The sequence below is a fragment of the Bicyclus anynana genome, chromosome 12 (assembly GCF_947172395.1).
Source record: "Bicyclus anynana chromosome 12, ilBicAnyn1.1, whole genome shotgun sequence".
Lineage (NCBI taxonomy): Eukaryota > Metazoa > Arthropoda > Insecta > Lepidoptera > Nymphalidae > Bicyclus > Bicyclus anynana.
Genome location: NC_069094.1, coordinates 3504439 through 3523085, shown reverse-complemented (window position 1 = coordinate 3523085; position 18647 = coordinate 3504439). Strand labels below are relative to the sequence as shown.

The following is an 18647-nucleotide window of genomic DNA, read 5'->3' as shown; positions in this document are numbered from 1 at the left end:
TCAAATCAGTGGTCACCATCTTACAGAATCTATACTAATTCCTTAATAGTTATTATAATCCTCTTCATAATAGAGCCGTGATAGCTCAGTGGATATGACTTTTGCTTTCTATTCAGAGGGCGTAGGTTCGAATCCGTTGTGCTTGGAAGTCTATGCAAAAGGCCTATGTCCAGCAGTGGACGTCTATCGGCTGCTAAAGTCAGGTAAGGTAAGGTAAAGTTCGAATCCGGTCTGGGCATGCACCTCCAACTTTTCAGTTGTGCATTTTAGAAATTAAATATCACGTGTCTCAAACCTGTGTGTCTGTGAGAAAACCTGCATACCAGAGAATTTTCTAACTTGTCTGCGTGGTGGACTATTGGCCAAACCCCTCTCATTCTAAGAGGAGCTTCGAGCTCAACAGTGAGCAGAATAACAAACGAACGAACGAAACAAAAAAATATATCGTTAAGATGCAGTAAGCCGTACCGACCAAAGATTACAGTGTATTATTGGTAAATTATTCTTCTTTTTCGCTTTTTTTCCGTGCTTATACGGTTTCAATCTCTAAAAACATTTTATTACATACACAATAATCTTAAATCTAGAATGTAGATGACGCTGCTTCATAAAGATTTCACGTTCTTCTAAGTTCCCATGGCATGGTACCGACTCTTATACCTATCTATGAGTAAACTGTAAACCTCATTTATATTCAGATTTTCAAAAATATAACAAAGAATGGAACTCTAATAAAAACCATAGATAAGAAATTTTTCTTTATCTTGATTTATTGTTTTCTTTGTAATTCATACGTCAAATATTTGGGATTTGACACTGGCATCCAGCGTTGCTAATTTGTGGGAATTCCCCAATTTTGGGGAATTGAAACTCATCTATGAACAATTTCCCAATGGAGGGTTTAGTTGATCTGCAACTATTCATTTATCGAACGAAATGCTCAATAAAATTATACAATACAAAAAATGTGAAATTGTAAAGTAAATTGTGAAAAGCACTAATAAATATAGATTAAAACTGGCATTTCGCTTTTTCCTTTTTTGTTGAAGGAGTTTTTGGGGAATTGGGATATTTTCTTTCCCTAATTAGGGAATTTCGCTTCGATTTATGGGGAATTAGGAAAATGGTTACCGGCAACGCAACTAAATGCTGTCATCATGACATTGACATGACAGTTGACAAGTGCAATTAATTTGCAAATTCGAAGATTGCTCATTGCTGGTTGAACATCAAAGTTTTGAATATTTTCACATATTTTCTTCTGTAAATAAACAAAATTTATTGTGAAGATGTCGACCGAAGACTCGCCGATAAAATTGTCGAGGTCTCCAACTAAAATAGAGACCGTGGAGGACTTCGAAAGTCAAGTACCTATTTGTTGTTTTTCAACCGCCTACTTTTGTTCTTAACATTATCAAAACATAAGTGTTTTATTTTAGGATACTCTACTAAAACATGTTGATATATCGATTGTGGAGTCGGAGAAACGCGCTAACGGAACGTTGCATGTGCGAGATCATTACACTGTTTACTTGATTGATTTGAAGTAAGACATTTTATTGGTTACTATCTAGACTACTTACACGAAAAGAGAAATTAGACCATTCACAAGCCCACCATACTAGTGTACATTCGACAAAAGTAATTTCACTAACACTTTTGTCTTAAAAATCCACCTATCTTACCTTTTTTTTATTATAATTACAGTAGTGGAGGTATTTGTAAAAATCTTTTTTTGAAACTGCATAAACAACTGTAAGGAATAGTTTATCAGATTATTAATGTAATGCTAGAGAAAAATTCATCCATATTATAATAATTTAATGGAAAAGGCTTGTAAAGAATAACAGAAAATTTTCTACCATGTGGAGCATATCCTAAGGTGTGTTAAGCCATTTGCTTGTTTTCTCAAATTAATAGTTTAATATATAGTTTATACACTTCCTGAACACACAACTCGACTTTTTCAATGGATATTTAGGTATTATTTGTTTAAATAACGTTTGTTGTTTAATGAGGAAATTAGGTAAATTTTTCCACATTTCTCTGCCTCAGTTTTGATGCGCTAGTGCCCCATCTCTATATAAATATCATTGCTTAGCACTTTATGGGCAGGAAAGATTTATTCCACAATCTGCTTTAATTAGTTTTTGTGTGTTGCTGACAGTTTTAATTAATGTTTCACAGTTTAACCACAATGATAATGCATGGTTCTTGTGGAGGCATATTATTAAGCTTCTTAATATACATTTTATTTAAATAAAATATAACAATAACAATTTTGTAGACTGTAATGTACGACTAAAATGAGACTAATTACATATCTTAAAAAATGACAAATTTCAACCAATAGCAACACAATTGGACTGTTTCTCTTTATTCTTTTTGACAGCATCCATGGCGCAGTGGTATGTGCAGTGGATTTACAAGATTGAGGTCCTGGGTTCAATCCCCGGCAGGATCAATTGACATATTCTCAATCAGTCCAGATCTGTCTGGTGGGAGGCTGTAATAAAAAAAAAATTTTTTTTTTTCAGAGTGACAGATCCAGATTACAAAATGGTCCAGTCAAAGATAAGCACAATATGGAGAAGATACACAGAGTTTGAACAGATACATGATTATCTACAAGTTACGTATCCACATGTTGTCATTCCTCCACTGCCAGAGAAAAGGGTATACTTTTATTTTTCATTTACAAGTAAATAATGATTTTAAACTTATTTCGTGGTTGTTCATTATGAATATTATTTAAACGAGTACATACCACGATAAAACGACGAGATTTTTATTGTTGATATTTCTACCCACCACCCAGTTGCATGGATCGTGGTCACAACGGGATTGAACAACAACACAATATATAACAACAACAACAACAACACAATACAACTAAATAGTCAGTAAGGAACTAAAGATACATACAACCGAACGTCCTTGTTTGTTTAGGGTTTGCTACTTTTTTTTTGGTTTCAGGAATAAAACCAGTTGCCACACTTCTTTGTAATAGTAAAAGCAATTTTAATGAATTTTTCGGTCTAGCTATTTTTTGGAGGAGTGTAATTAGATATTGTTACTATTTTTCGAAATATATTACTATATTTTACTATATTATATTATATTAGTGGATGCCTGCTTGATAACCATTGACAAAACTCTTCAAGGTCGTAGGTGTTTCTGCTAAGTCTGTTTTATTAGGAAACCTACTCCATTTTAAACACCGGTTTTCCTTTTTGGTATATGTACTTTCATGTTTTTCTTTTGTTTCGCCTGTTCTTCGCATTTCACTGATGCCCAGTATATTGTAGTTGTAGTAAAATTAGTATCTTCGTCTTCGTCATCAACCCATATTCGGCTCACTGCTGAGCTCGAGTCTCCTCTCAGAATGAGAGGGGTTAGGCCAATAGTCCACCACGCTGGCCCAATGCGGATTGGCAGACTTCTCACACGCAGAGAATTAAGATAATTTAATAATTAAGACACGTGATATTTAATTTCTTAAAATGCACACAACTGTAAAGTTGGAGGTGCATGCCCCGGACCGGATTTGAACCCACACCCTCCGGAATCGGAGGCAGAGTTCATATCCACTGGGCTATAACAGCTCTTTTTTAATTAGTGTAGATTGTTGTTATTATTAATTTATACTATTCTAGGTACTATACGCATGGCGTAAATCGGATACAACTGATCCAGAGTTCGTAGAGAGGAGACGGGCAGGGCTGGAGAACTTCCTCCTGCGTGTTGCATCTCACCCACGGCTGTGCTTCGACGACCAGTTCATCAATTTTCTACAGCAGGAGCATGGCTGGAGAGAGACTATCACAGATAGTGGTGAGTCTTACTTTTTAAATTTGGCTAAAACGGCCAATTTCTTCTTGTAGGGACAAGAAGAAATCAGCCCAGTTATTATCCATTATTTACAGAGAAAGAATACAATAAGGAAGGCAATAAGGTGGTATGTATAGTGGATTTACAAGACGAAAGTGTCCTGGGTTTGTTCCTCGGCTGGGCCAATTGAGGATTTCTTAATTGGTTCAGGTCTGACTGGTGGGAGGCTTCAGCCGAGGCTAGTTAATCACCCTTTCGACAAAGACGTACCGCCAAGCGATTTAGCGTTCCTGTATGATGTCGTATAGAAATTGAAAGGGGTGTGGAATTTCATCCTCCTTATAACAAGTTAGCCCGCCTTCATCTTAGATTGCATTATCACTTACCATCAGGTGAGATTGTAGTCAAGGGCTAACTTGTGTAGAATAAAAATAAACAAGTAGTTTAAGATGTATATGGAGGCGCGAGATAGCTTCTGTGTGTTCCTTATGTCAAATAGGAAAAGCGATATTATATTTTTAATTTTTAGTTTAACTTCGATTTGTATTATAGAATTGTAATATACAAATTACAGGATACCTACTGCAAGCTGAGAACAAACTAAAGTCACTGTCAGTGTCCATCAGACTCAAGAAGCCAGATGCAGAAATTGAAGGTGTGAAAACTTACGGCAAACAACTGGAAACCAATTTAGGAAATTTCTTATACACAAGGTATAAAATTGTTCTTTTTTTTCTAAATATACAGATTTCTCTTTTTATTCATTGATAAATAATAATTGAATAATTTAATCATTGGTATGTTGTGCTTGTATGACTGTATGTATATTATTATTTAATCATCTCTTGAATTTTTTTACAATAATGTTACAGATCAAAAATAATAGAGAAGAACTATGCATTGTGCAAACTGCATGCGAATTATGGAAAGCTGTTTAGTGAATGGAGTGTCATTGAGAAGGAAATGGGCGATGGATTGCAGAAAGCTGGACATTATTTTGGTATGATTCTTGTTACAATTTCATCTACATTATAATAAGAGAATATAATTTGAATATCTGTACAGTCTGAACAATATAAGTAGAGATAAACAAAAAACTGTGTGTGCTGTAGACCACACAATTGAAGTAAAACTTCTTAAAAAAAAAAAAATCAAAGTGCCATCTATGAATCTCAGATGTAACTGCATTGTATTAGGTTCTTGAAGTGTACTAAAAGGTATTGTTTCTAAAGTTTTCTAAAAACGCCATCTACTGGTGATAACGAACACTGTTTTAATATGCCTGTAGATGGCAACACGTATCGTACGGTTACAATATTCGTGCGTAAACTTTTAGTTCTTTAGTTGAATTTTCTTTCCCAGATTCAATAGCAGATTCTATAGAATCAGTGGCGGAAGACGAGGAACAGTTGGCAGATCAGCTCAAGGAGTATCTGTTCTACGCGGCCGCGCTGCAGCAGCTGTGCGCCAACCACGAGGCGCTGCAGCGGGCGCTGGAGAATGCGCACGACGCGCTCAACAACCGGTGAGTACAGGCGGTGGAGCAGCTCAAGGAGTATCTGTTCTATCCTCAGACCAATTATTGTATAGGACCTGCCTCGCTAGACGTTACTTTTCTGTCAAAGTATATGATCAATGATCTAATGCGATTATATAAAAACTGTGTCTATAGAATCGATGTTTCATAGTTGAAATCGTGTTCGTCGGTTAAACAGCTCCCTAAAAATACCTTTTTGTGTAATTGAATGGTGTAAAAAACCGGGCAAAATCTTCTAGTTTAGTATAAGATATGTACCAAATCTAAGCTCGTTTTCTTCAGAAAATGACAGACAATTTTGTTCGTGACTATGAGTGCGATACAGGTCCTTCTATAATTGGTCTGAGGTTCTATCACGAGATAATTCCACTCAGGTCTAACCCGGTGGTAGGCATTGGCTTTGGCTAGTTACCAACCCTATTGGTAAAGACGTTTTTTACCTCTGCGGACTCCTGCTTTTCGACAGGGCATGTGCGACTTGCACGGACTAAAATAACCTCTTCTGTACTCTAAGGGTGGCACGGAACCGCATTTCATGTCTCACTCTTACGAATTTTCTCTAATCTCTCTTCTCCTCATTGTCTCTTATCATTTGTGCGTATGCGAGCCAATATTCTTCGCTATTCAGCATGCGCGTTATCAAATTTCCAGAGTGTATGGCCCTGTGCCTCAGATCCGTGCAAGTCGGACACTCAAAAATGTCTTGGAGTGTCCTCCTCTCAGAAAAAACGTACTGCCAAGTGCTTTAGCGTTCCGGTATGCCGCGTAAAAACCGTCAAAAAATTTTTGGGAAAAAGGGATTTGTGTTAAACAGAATTTCACGTGAACGGAGTCGCGGGGATCTGCTAGTAGCAAAATAAATCACTTATTCATTATTTTTTGGACAGGATAGCGGAGCGCAACCGCGCGGCGGCGGGCAAGTCGGGGCTGATGTCGCGACTGTTCGGCACCACCGACCCCGACATCGTGCGCGACCAGAGCACGCGCGCGCTCGACGCCAAGATACTCGCCGACAGGGACAACATCGAGAAAGCTAAGCGGGATCTGGAGTAAGTGCACTAACTCCGACTGTTGGAATAGTCAGAGGCTATCCATACTCTATGTCACAAAGGAAACGACCATTCTGGAGTGACGTCAGAAATATGCCGTGTCACATTTGTGAGACTCCCTTTAGTGTGACGCGCTCGACACCAAGATACTCGCCGGCAGAGACAACATCGAGAAAGCTAAGCGGGATCTGGAGTAAGTGCACTTACTCCGACTGTTGCAATAGTCACAGGCATATCCATAAAGTAGGCCACAAAGAACACCGACCATTCTGAAGACGTCAGATTTTTGTCAGCTCACATTTGTGAGACTCCCTTTAGTGTAGCGCGCTCGACGCCAAGATACTCGTCGATAGGGACAACATCGAAAGGGTCAAGCGGGATCTGGAGTAAGTGCACTAACTGACATTACAGTCAGAGGTTATCCATAAACTAGGTCACAAAGGACACCCATCTTTCTTGGGTGACGTCAGATTGCCGGCTCACATTTGTGAGCCTTTAGTGTGGCGCGCTCGACGCCAAGATACTCGTCGGCAGAGACAACATCGATAAGGCCAAGCGGGATCTTGAGTAAGTGCACTAACTCCGACTGTTGCAATAGTCAGAGGCTATCCATAAACTATGTCACAAAGGACACCAACCATTCTGGGGTGACGTCAGAATTCTGCCGGCTCACGTTTGTGAGACTACCTTTAGTGTAACGCGCTCGACGCCAAAATACTCGTCGATATGGACAACATCGAAAAGGCTAAGCGGGATCTGGAGTGAGTGCACTTACTGACTCAATCACTTCAAATTTCAGAGGCTATCAATAAATTAGTCTCGAATTTCATATATTTGACAAGGACACACGCCCACAGTTAACGTCGTGTATCACAAATATGCCGAATTACATTTGTGGGACTCAACTTTAGTGTGACGTTACAATTTTGCTTTTTAACCCTAAATCATGACTTATACTTGACGTTTCAAAATCATTATCAACCCATTTTCGGGCTCATTGCTGGGATCGAGTCTTCTCTCAGAATGAGAGGAGTTAAGCCAATAGTCCACCACGCTGGCCCAATGCGGATTGGCAGACTTCACACACAGAGAATTAAGAGAATTCTCTGATATGGAGGTTTCCTCACGATGTTTTTCCTTCAGCGTTTGAAACACGTGTTATTTAATTTCTTAAAATGCACACAACTGAAAAGTTGGAGGTGCATGTCCCGGACCGGATTCGAAACCACACCCTCCGGAATCGGAGGCAGAGGTCATATCCACTGGGCTATCCACGGCTATTTCGTTTTTGACGTTTCAAAAGTGCTTGTAAACTAAGCCTTTTGCTATAAGAGTCTCCTTTCTGCCTGTGTGATGTCAAAATTTTGGGAAACGGGAATATTTGTCATATTCTTTTCTTTAAAAACAAAAATCAGACGAATGTGTTTTGTTGACATTGTACATTGTTTCAGGGATTTCACAAGAAAGACTTCTGTGGAAATCGAATATTTCCAAAAGCAAAAAGACAAGGACTTGCACGAATCACTCGTCGGTTTCATCACTCTACAAGTCAAAGCCGCGAAAAAGGTATAAACATCATATTTCTCATAACCTATGACAAATAACCTATGACACTGACAAATAACATGGCTTTCCAGTGAAACAACATTTTTCAAAATCGGTTAAGTAGATACAAAGATTACAATGTCACAAACTTTACCTCTTTATAATATTAGTATAGAATAGAACAAGTAGTCCGGAAACCGTGGAAAAATTTTACAACTGATTACTATCAAGTTAATTTCTCGTGAGTAGCTTCATCTCAATAAGACGATCAACTTTATTATTTACGAAATTTTTTGATTACTGATATCTAACTGAATTACCAGGAAATGAAATTTCTGAGCGTCGGAACGAGATAATGTACAACGCAATTTGTAGGACAATGTGACTGTTAAGTTGTAAAACTATTAACTAAGCAACAGTAAAAAAAAACATTTGTACAAAATGTTCTACGGATCCCTGACTAAAGGGCTTGGGTTTTGAAATTACATTAAATAAAAGTAGGAGCTAGGAGTTTCGGGTTTTCATGATATCACGAAGGCCTATGCCCTCAGCCAAAAAATATTGTTGTTTGAATAAATAAATTAATTAATCTTTTTCAGAACTTGCAAGCGTGGACACAAATCAAGGAATGCCTTCAGAACATGCCTTGAACGGTCAAAATAAACAGCTGAACACCAAATTACCTGCAAATGTTTGTATGATTGCCATTGATATATAAAACCAGAGATATACAAAATGGCTTAATCATCCATCATCATGCAAATTTATACTTTTACATTTCCAATGTAAATAGTTTAGTTTTTCGTTTTGTATTGGAATACTAAATGTAAAACAGCTATTTGTAATTTTTTTTAATAATTCTTCAAAAAAACATCTCTAACGTTGGATCGATAATAATGTTAGAAATTATATTATTATAGCATAGGTACATTCCAAAAGCTATTTTGTATTTAGTGAATAGAAGATTTATAGTATTTGATATATAATTCAAAATGCCTGATTATATAAAAAAAATAATAAATATATAAAATGCTTGATAAAATACAAAATTATTTATAGTATTTGATATAAAATAATAATAAATTAAAGCCACAAATCACATATCTGTGTAAACCCTTCGAGATTTGTAAGAAATTATTTTTTATTATAACCAAGTTTAATTAGGGCTTTATACATAGTTTAGAAGTAAACATACAATGTTTTTTTGTGAAATACAAGAGAGCTTTCGCTTGTTTGGCCTTATGTGTGTATCTTCGAGTTTTATATATCAATGATTATTACCTACTATTTAAGGGCATCAACACGTTTTTATATTATCACCTTTTTGAATAGATACTGCCTATATTGTGGAATTTTAAATACTTTCGTTTTGGCTATACATATTATAAGTAGAAATGTGAACAAATTTGAGATATTTAAGCTTTTTTCCGTCTACTTCAATGATAATTTTGCTCCGTGTTGCTTTATATTTTAAATTCGTTTCCCGATTTGGATTATTTTAGGGTTTAATATTTTTTTAAATTGACCAGGGTCTGGTTTGGTATTAATTAGGTCACCAGCCGTGGCTAGTTTAAACTTTAGGCTAACTTAAAACTTTGCGTAAAATTAATTAACAGAAACTTTAGTTTAAGTTTTAGTTAGATTTGATAGACAATTTTTATTTCTATTTATTGGCTGGTGGGAGGCTACGGCTAGTTATCGGCAAAGATGTACCCTCAAGCGAATTAGCGTTCCGGTACGATATTGTGTAGAAAACTTGTAAAGAATTATAAAAAAAGTATTCCTTGTATAGAAAGTCACGCAAGTGATCCGAATCGTACGGATCGCACGAGTCTACCGTAAAATTTTAAAATCCATTTGATACGTACGATGCGGATACGTGGACGCCTACCATAAATCTTCAGTAGCTCTGCTAACCAGTATTTGCAACACGGAAAAATAGTTATTGATGTAGACTCTTAAGATGGCGCTAGGAGTGACGTCACAGGAATCTGATATGCAAGGCAATGCTGCCTTCAATTTCTCTATGTTATACTCCGCGCCACAAAATAAGTCCCATAGACGCGGCGCTAATGTCTTAATGGCGCCCATTGCCATTTGGTAATGGCGGTCTTATTGTCATTTATGTAAGGCGCTGTCAATTTTAGTTCCGGTTTTAGCCGCGGGACTTCTTTAGTGGCGCGGACTCTACTTTATTTATAATTATTATGTGTTTAGATAGCAAAATATTGATTATACCAAGAACCTACTTATATTTTTATTTTAAATAGTGCGTTCATTATTTGGTGGCGAAATTATTTGTTTTCATGTAGTTTTGTTAACATGAAGGCACGTGCTGAGATTTTATCTTATGTGGAAATGCTGGTATAAAAATTAGTTTGTGTTATTCAAAACTATAATCTACCTCATTTTCAAGTTTCATCCAGATTTGTTCAGCCATTTTGGAGATAGGCATGTATAGTTTAACTAACTTTCACTATTAAGTTATAAATATTACTATACAGGTTGTTTGGGAGTTATTTTGCCCATAACTCTATGGTTATATTATGTAACAAAAATTAATTCAAGATATTCAAGGAATATGATTTCTAAAATGAATATTTTTAGAGTAAATAATATTTCTTTTGTAAATAAATCTTAAAATGTGTCTTGTTATAAGAATGCGTATAAGGATACGCATTCTTATAACAATGACGTCTTTATATTTTAAAATGTAACGTTTTTTTAATTCTTTACAAGTTAGCCCTTGATTACAATATCGGTAGGGTGGTAACTAGTCACGGTCGAAGCCTCCACCAGCCAGACCTGGATCAAGAAAACTTCAATCAGCCCAGACGGGGATCGAACCCCCGTCCGACTTCCGTCTTGTAAATCCACTGCGCATGCCACTGCGCCACGGAGGTTAGCTTTAGGTGTGTGTGTGTTACATGGATAGTCGGTATTATTTGAATTACTTTGTACTGAAACATATTTTTTTATAGTTAATAAAATATTAGTTATGCAGTTCGGTTCCGATATGCAATGGTCTCATGAATACTTTGAAGTTATGGGAAATTCTCCCGAGCACCCTGTATATTTTCAGAAAAAATAGGTTTCTTGCAATAAAAAAATCAGCCATTACTGGGTTTTGAATGGCATTTAAACTAACTAGCCAATCGGTAGCCAGTTCTGTCACTACTAGCGTCATATTAAGCCGGATTTATATTTGTCTGACGTGTCGTGTCGCGACGCATCAGAACAGAATCGGTATCATACATTTTGTATGGTAACGTTTACACTTATGTGTTGTGACATGTCTTGATGGCTTCTGATCAAATAAAAAAATCAGCCATTACTGTGTTTTGAATGGCATTTAAACTAACTAGCCAATCGGTAGCCAGTTCTGTCACTACTAGCGTCGTCTTAAGCCGGATTTATATTTGTCTGGCGTGTCGTGTTGTGACGCATCAGAACAGAATCGATTTCATACATTTTGTATGATCAGAAGCCATCACGACATGTCACAACACATAAGTGTAAACGTTACCATACAAAATGTATGACACCGATTCTGTTCTGATGCGTCGCGACACGACACGTCAGATAAATGTAAATCCGCCTTTACTTTTGTTTATTAGTACAAGTCGTTTTACCTACACTGTACAGTTTGAACATGTAAATTTTTATATTATAAAAACTATTTAAATATAAAATACTCGTTTATTTAATACCTGTTTTTGTTATTTTTTTCTAATTAATATCAAATAACCTTTTTTTAAGAGTCGTGACACTGATATGATCTCTATCTTCTATGATTATGGCCGTAGGTTCGAATCTGATCTGGACAACCTCTAACTTTTCAGTTGTGTGCGTTTTAAGAAATTATAACGAGTCTCAAACGGTGAAGGATAAACACCGTGAGGAAACCTGCTGATCTGAGTGTTTTCTTGATTCTCTACGAGTGTGAAGTCTGCAATCCGCATTGGGTCACCTTTCATATTTCAGCGATGTTTTTTTGGCCTTGAACTCGAAAAATTCCATATGTTCATTATATCAGCGAGATATTCAATTTTTCACAAATCTCGAATTTCAGGCCTATTTTCAGGAATGGATCAAATGGTGATGATAATTATATGCAAGCTTAACTAGAAATTAAAATTATAGGTCATCATAATCATCATTATCAACCGATGGACGTCCATGGACATATGCCTGTTGTGTGAACTTCGAAACACCACGGTCTCGAGCCGCCAGCATTCAGCGTCTCCCGCTGGATGTCGTCGGTCCACCTGGTGGGGGGGGTCTACCAACAACTTGGAATTCCAGCATCTTGGGACTCCTACTTCCATAAGCTTTTTGAACTATGTGCCCCATACTTAATAGATGGGTCAAGTACTTTGCAGATACTATAAAAAGACCTATATAAGACCTATAACCACAGGACGTCTATATACAAGTGGTATATAGACGTCCTGTGGTTAAGTAGAAGTTATTGATTTAATTTTATAGATAGAATAAAAATAAAGTTATCGCTTTCCATTCTAGTATTATTAATTTAAGTAGTTTATGATTCTACAGTGTGTTATGGTCACACGAAACCATTTTAATCGGTTGCCACTTGCTTGTCTATCGATCGCATATATCGCAAACTGTTGGTTTTTAGGTAGACTACCTAAGCGACCAATACAATCTGTCTAAAAAAGACGCTGGTATTCTTTGGACCTCTAATGTCTTGAAAAAAGAAGTTGTATTTTTGAACGTGTGCGAAATTTTTAAATTTTTATATGTATTGTATGTACTAGAGATGCGCCGAGTAACACTTTTACCGAGTAACGAGTACCGAGTTTTATTCGGGTCAATTTTTTTTCAACCGAGTACTCGGCCGATTAATTCAATTCAATTCAAAATTGTTTTTTTCAAGTAGGCTTAGTTTACAAGCACTTTTGAAACGTCAAGTTTGACTATTTGTAGTGACTCTACCACCAGCTCAGAAGGCGCAGTCTCCTGTTGAAAAGAGCAACGAGAAACTCAGTTGTTCTTTTAAATCTTTAATTTTAATTTTATTTAAATTAAATTGAGATTTTCAAAGATTTCATAAATTACTAATAAATACTTTTTGATTAACACTGTTGTTTTAATTATATTATGTACCTAAATAATGCTTTTCTTAAACAAGGTATACTTGGCATTCACCGACCGAGTTATTCGGCCGAGTACGAGTATCAAAAAATTCGCCGAGTACGCCGAGTACCGAGTATCAACCGAGTACTCGGCCCATCTCTAGTATGTACGTACCTAGTTAATGCCATACTTTATATAGCTTGGCAAGTTCTTTGATGACACTCCCATGACATGCGGGCGGCGGGAGGGGAAGGACTGCGCGTGTGTGAAGTCGTACGAGCGGGTCTGAAGTCGTACGAGCGGGTCTGAAGTCGTGCGCGCAGTGCATTGCTACCCCTCTCCTGTACCGTATAGGTAGGTACCTATTTAAAAAGTTTTATTCGTAGTACTTCAGACCTATTTGGAAGCATTAACATTTCTAAACGACCTGTATGACTAGTTTAGTGTTTTGGTTTGAAGTTTTGTATTGAGTAAATTATAAGTAGACTAGGGAGTAGTGATTTTTTTTTCAAAACGTCACGTTACAGAAATTGTTGGCGACCTCTGCTACATGAATAATTTGTATGTACGTCGTGTCCACCGCGAATCGATAGGAAATGGGTCACTACCATCACCAACTGTCATTAAAGAGCATCGTCTTTTTGTGGTGTTTACGGTTTAGTACTTATATTTTTACAAAGAAAATTTTAATGCCATAAAACGAATAGGTACATCGCAGTATCAAAAAATAGAAATGTTACTATATGTGCCCCGTTAAACAAGAAATATAAGTACAGATATATAGTTCGACTAATTCCTATATTTAATGTTATAGTGGGTTCTTAGAAGATGTGTTTTTTGAATTGAAATTATTGTAAAACCAAATAAATATCTCTGAAACATTGTCTTGAAAACTTGGATTCATTGAAAAATTACAATGAATTATTAATATCTGAAAGAGTATAATTTGATAGCTAAAAAGCTAGCTAAAAGCTAAAAAACAGAATCTTGGAATAATATTTTCGAGAGTTGATATTAAAATTGTTTTGGGCAATTATCGGTAATCCTGTATTCTATCTTATTGTGTTTTGAGAGTAAGTGATACTAGGCTCAAAAGGGCTAGAACTCAGAGCCGCTAAACCAGTAATAAAGAGCATCAAGAAAAGAGGAGAGAGAGAAAAATGAAGCATCAAGAAGTGTCCGTGGACTATTGGGCTATGCTGAAGTCGATGTTCACATACGGCGCTCTAGCGGCGCTGTGCTGGATCATGCTACGTCTGTTCCACACCGCCTTCACACTGCCGAGGCGGTTGCGGTCACAGCAGGAGAACATTCAGAACACGTTGAAGGATCTACAGGTTTGTCTTTGTTCTCTTTTTAATTTTAACCCTCGGCAAGAGCGGGGGATGGAGGGTCAACTAACGTCTATACCAGAATGCCATAGAAACGGTCAACTCCGTGAGTTGGCTGTAAATATGGTGCTAGGCTAGGACTGTTACTAACCCGCCCTGCACAGTGCACGAGTGGCGTGGGAAGTAGCGAGGGAATTAAACAGAGATGTCGAGTATTTTGTCGGTTTTGAGCGCGAGTAAATGGACTAGTACGCGCATATTATATTTATGACTCGTAGATAGTGTCGTCACAGGATACATAAGCCGTTTTATGTACCCCGAAACGGGAGCCCTTGCATCGCTACGTTATGACCAGAATATTTGCGTGCGTGTCGGTGAATGGTATTATAATAATAATAATAATAATAATAAAATCCTTTATTCAGTTGAAAAAACGCTCAAAATCACTCAGAGGGCTATGGAACGACCGATGCTTGGAGTTTCTCTGCGCGATCGAATCAGAAATGAGGTGATCCGTAGAAGAACCAAATTCACTGACATAGCTTAGCGAGTCGCGAAGTGGCAATCGGCAGGGCATATAGTTTGAAGAGCCGATGGACGATGGAAACCCAAGGTGCTGGAATGGCGACCCCGCACCGGAAAGCGTAGTACTGGTCACCCACTAGGTGGACTGAAGACCAGTGGCGTAGCGTGCCTTGCTGGGGCCCTATATCAAAATTAGTTGGGAGGTCCGATATGAAGGGTTTCTCACAAAAGAAACAAAAACGTTCGCTGATAATAAATATGACAGTGACCTATTAAGTAGAATGTTTTCAACTTTTACGGCGTTTAACGTTTATTGGCACCCGCTTCCCGGGAAGAAACGGGCCGGGAGGGGGGTAGAGATGCCCCGCTCGCACGACTTCATGCCCGCGCAGTCCTTCCCTCTGCCCCCTGCGCGCTCGACTTCACTAACGTCTATACCAGAATGCCATAGAAACGGTCAACTCCGTGAGTTGGCTGTAAATATGGTGCTAGGCTAGGACTGTTACTAACCCGCCCTGCACAGTGCACGAGTGGCGTGGGAAGTAGCGAGGGAATTAAACAGAGATGTCGAGTATTTTGTCGGTTTTGAGCGCGAGTAAATGGACTAGTACGCGCATATTATATTTATGACTCGTAGATAATGTCGTCACAGGATACATAAGCCGTTTTATGTACCCCGAAACGGGAGCCCTTGCATCGCTACGTTATGACCAGAATATTTGCGTGCGTGTCGGTGAATGGTATTATAATAATAATAATAATAATAATAATAATAAAATCCTTTATTCAGTTGAAAAAACAAAAAAACAAATTAAAAATCAAGAAGAAATTACAAAATATATTATAGTCTGACAACTTCGTTCGTAACACTCCCAATTTGGCGCGCGGGGCGGTGGGCGTGTAGCGATGAATGAAAAACCCACGACTGATGCACGCACGATTTCACACCCGCGCAGTATTTCCACCCCGTCGCCCGCATATCATGGGAGTATTATCAACGAACACTTCGAAGCGTTTGCGATCATAGAAAGAGAATCGACGTGCTACTTGGCTACAGGGGCAGACGCGATGCATTATATTTGGAAGTTTCATTCGGTACCGCGCAGTCCATAGATACATACATGCACTGCTTAAACCGTAAGGGTTCATTATAGATCTGTATTATTTATTAAGTAGGTACGTTTATTAGAAGAGCCGTGATAGCCCAGTGGATATGACCTCTGCCTCCGATTTCGGAGGGTGTGGGTTCGAATCCGGTCCGGGGCATGCACCTCCAATTTTTCAGTTGTGTGCATTTTAAGAAATTAAATATCACGTGTCTCAATCGGTGAAGGAAAACATCGTGAGGAAACCTGCATACCAGAGAATTTCTTAATTCTCTGCGTGTGTAAAGTCTGCCAATCCGCGTTGGGCCAGCGTGGTGGACTATTGGCCTAACCCCTCTCATTTTGAGAGGAGACTCGAGCTCAGCAGTGAGCCGTATATTGGTTGATAACGACGACGTTTATTAGAAATTTTAAGAGTAAAGTAAGTAGGTAGTTACCTAATAATAAAGAGCTTAATAGGTATGTACCAAGAGATAATAATACTAACAATGATATCTTATCGAATCAAGTAGGTAGGTAAGTATAAGATTGCAGTTGTAGTTATAAATATTTACTTAACTACCTACTACTTGTTTTTCCAGATATTTCCTTCGCGATATAGTTCAAAGTCAAAGTCAAAATTAATTTTTTTAAATAGGCTTAGTTTACAAGCTCTTTCACACAAAGGTCGTTAACTATAGAATAACCTCATATTCAATTCATACGAAAATTATCTCTATTTAATTTGAAATTAAATTGTAAATCGATTGGGAACGCGTGGACGACCAGACGACCATGCGGGAACCAAGCGCGCGCGCGTAGGTACATATCGGTGATAAACCGGTCGCCCAAGCAGGGTCAAATAGGATAGGCCTCATAAGTACGCTCAAAATCACTCAGAGGGCTATGGAACGACCGATGCTTGGAGTTTCTCTGCGCGATCGAATCAGAAATGAGGTGATCCGTAGAAGAACCAAATTCACTGACATAGCTTAGCGAGTCGCGAAGTGGCAATCGGCAGGGCATATAGTTTGAAGAGCCGATGGACGATGGAAACCCAAGGTGCTGGAATGGCGACCCCGCACCGGAAAGCGTAGTACTGGTCACCCACTAGGTGGACTGAAGACCAGTGGCGTAGCGTGCCTTGCTGGGGCCCTATATCAAAATTAGTTGGGAGGTCCGATATGAAGGGTTTCTCACAAAAGAAACAAAAACGTTCGCTGATAATAAATATGACAGTGACCTATTAAGTAGAATGTTTTCAACTTTTACGGCGTTTAACGTTTATCGGCACCCGCTTCCCGGGAAGAAACGGGCCGGGAGGGGGGTAGAGATGCCCCGCTCGCACGACTTCATGCCCGCGCAGTCCTTCCCTCTGCCCCCTGCGCGCTCGACTTCACACCCGCACAGTCCGTTCCCCCCGTCGCCCGCATATCATGGGAGTGTCATCAACAAACTTGCCAAGCTATAATAGCGATTGATCCAAACATCATCATGGTACTCTTAGGTATGACTACTCGCATCAGAGCAGCGATGGGTCTGAAAATCCCTCTGTCTTACATATGGATAGGACAGAGTAGTCTTGAGCCTAGTATTGGGCATTAAGACGAAAATAAGTCGACGATGTTTTTTTTTTTAAAAAGAATATTTGCGATATCTTTTTTCTTTCTTTTAATATGACCAATATTCCCATTCCCCTCCAAATAGTCGGGAAAGACTGTGTTAGGAGTGGGTACGACAATAGACCAACGGGGCGGGGATTGAACCACCACCCCTCGGTGATGAGTCCGACCGCTCTTACCGTTGAGCTATTGAGGCTCTTGAATTTCTTTTTTTTGTTTATTCATTACTTGTCATTTAGTTTAGTCCATTTACATTCTCGATAATCCCAGTAGCTTTTACAGTATTTATTGTATTTATTTATTTAACGGATTTAAAAGACCTGGGTCGTTTTGAGCAACGAAATAAGAACCAATTATTTAAATTGTGTAATAAATACTTAATGTTTTTTTTTCAAGGCACGATTTCCGGATCTAAATATAACTGAAGAAGATTTAATCAACGCTGAAAAGGAGTTCGATGAACTAACGAAGGAAAACGAGAAAACTACAGGAAATTCGGAAGAAAACTCGAACCAAAACATACCTGAAATTGTAGAACCTACTGAAGAAACTGAGGAAAACAAAAAAGATATCTAACTAATGACAGTCTTTAATTAATATTTATATAATATAAGTTATGTAGGTAAGGCACAAAATTACTCTTAATAAATAGATTACCTTTTATTCTTTTCTTTCTGTTTGTTTGTTTAAACATATCTGTCACATTGACTGCAGTAGCTTTTAAACCGATTTTGATGCAGTTTTTTGTTTAAAAGCTAACGTGATCAAGACGTTTCATAGCTATCTAAGCATCTAGTATAAAGAACCGATAAGCCAATTCGAAGATGCCGGCGTTTTTCGGCAGAACCAATATCTGATATAAACTTTACCTATTCTAAAAGAACCTCAAAAGGACCCTACTGTTTAGCCCTTTTGAAACTTTAACTTGTTTATATACATACGTAGTGCAGTGTCTTGTTAATAAATCTGTTCCTTACTTTTTACTATCAAGAGCCAATAATAGAACCGGTAGTAGAGTCAGT

The 18647-nt window shown here is 38.0% G+C and overlaps 2 protein-coding genes across 3 annotated transcripts; both read left to right on the top strand.

The window, feature by feature from the left end:
* Positions 1-1176: 1176 nt before the first annotated feature.
* On the top strand, positions 1177-11669 carry LOC112043481 (sorting nexin-4). 2 transcript variants are annotated; one of them, XM_024078901.2, is made up of 10 exons: positions 1177-1367; positions 1440-1546; positions 2538-2676; positions 3657-3834; positions 4406-4544; positions 4704-4831; positions 5194-5356; positions 6256-6417; positions 7869-7983; positions 8562-11669. In XM_024078901.2, exons 1-10 carry the CDS (start codon positions 1290-1292, stop codon positions 8610-8612), a joined length of 1260 nt encoding a protein of 419 aa, XP_023934669.2. In that variant the 5' UTR covers positions 1177-1289; the 3' UTR covers positions 8613-11669. The 2 variants fall into 2 exon arrangements, with proteins under 2 accessions (XP_023934669.2, XP_052740692.1); XM_052884732.1 differs by lacking the exon at positions 1440-1546 and having other exon boundaries at positions 1227-1367.
* A 2552-nt stretch (positions 11670-14221) lies between these two features.
* Positions 14222-18269, top strand: LOC112043449 (uncharacterized). The gene is made up of 2 exons (XM_024078856.2): positions 14222-14399; positions 18022-18269. The coding sequence occupies exons 1-2, from the start codon at positions 14223-14225 to the stop codon at positions 18199-18201; spliced, it is 357 nt and encodes a 118-aa protein (XP_023934624.1). The 5' UTR covers position 14222; the 3' UTR covers positions 18202-18269.
* Positions 18270-18647: the final 378 nt, after the last annotated feature.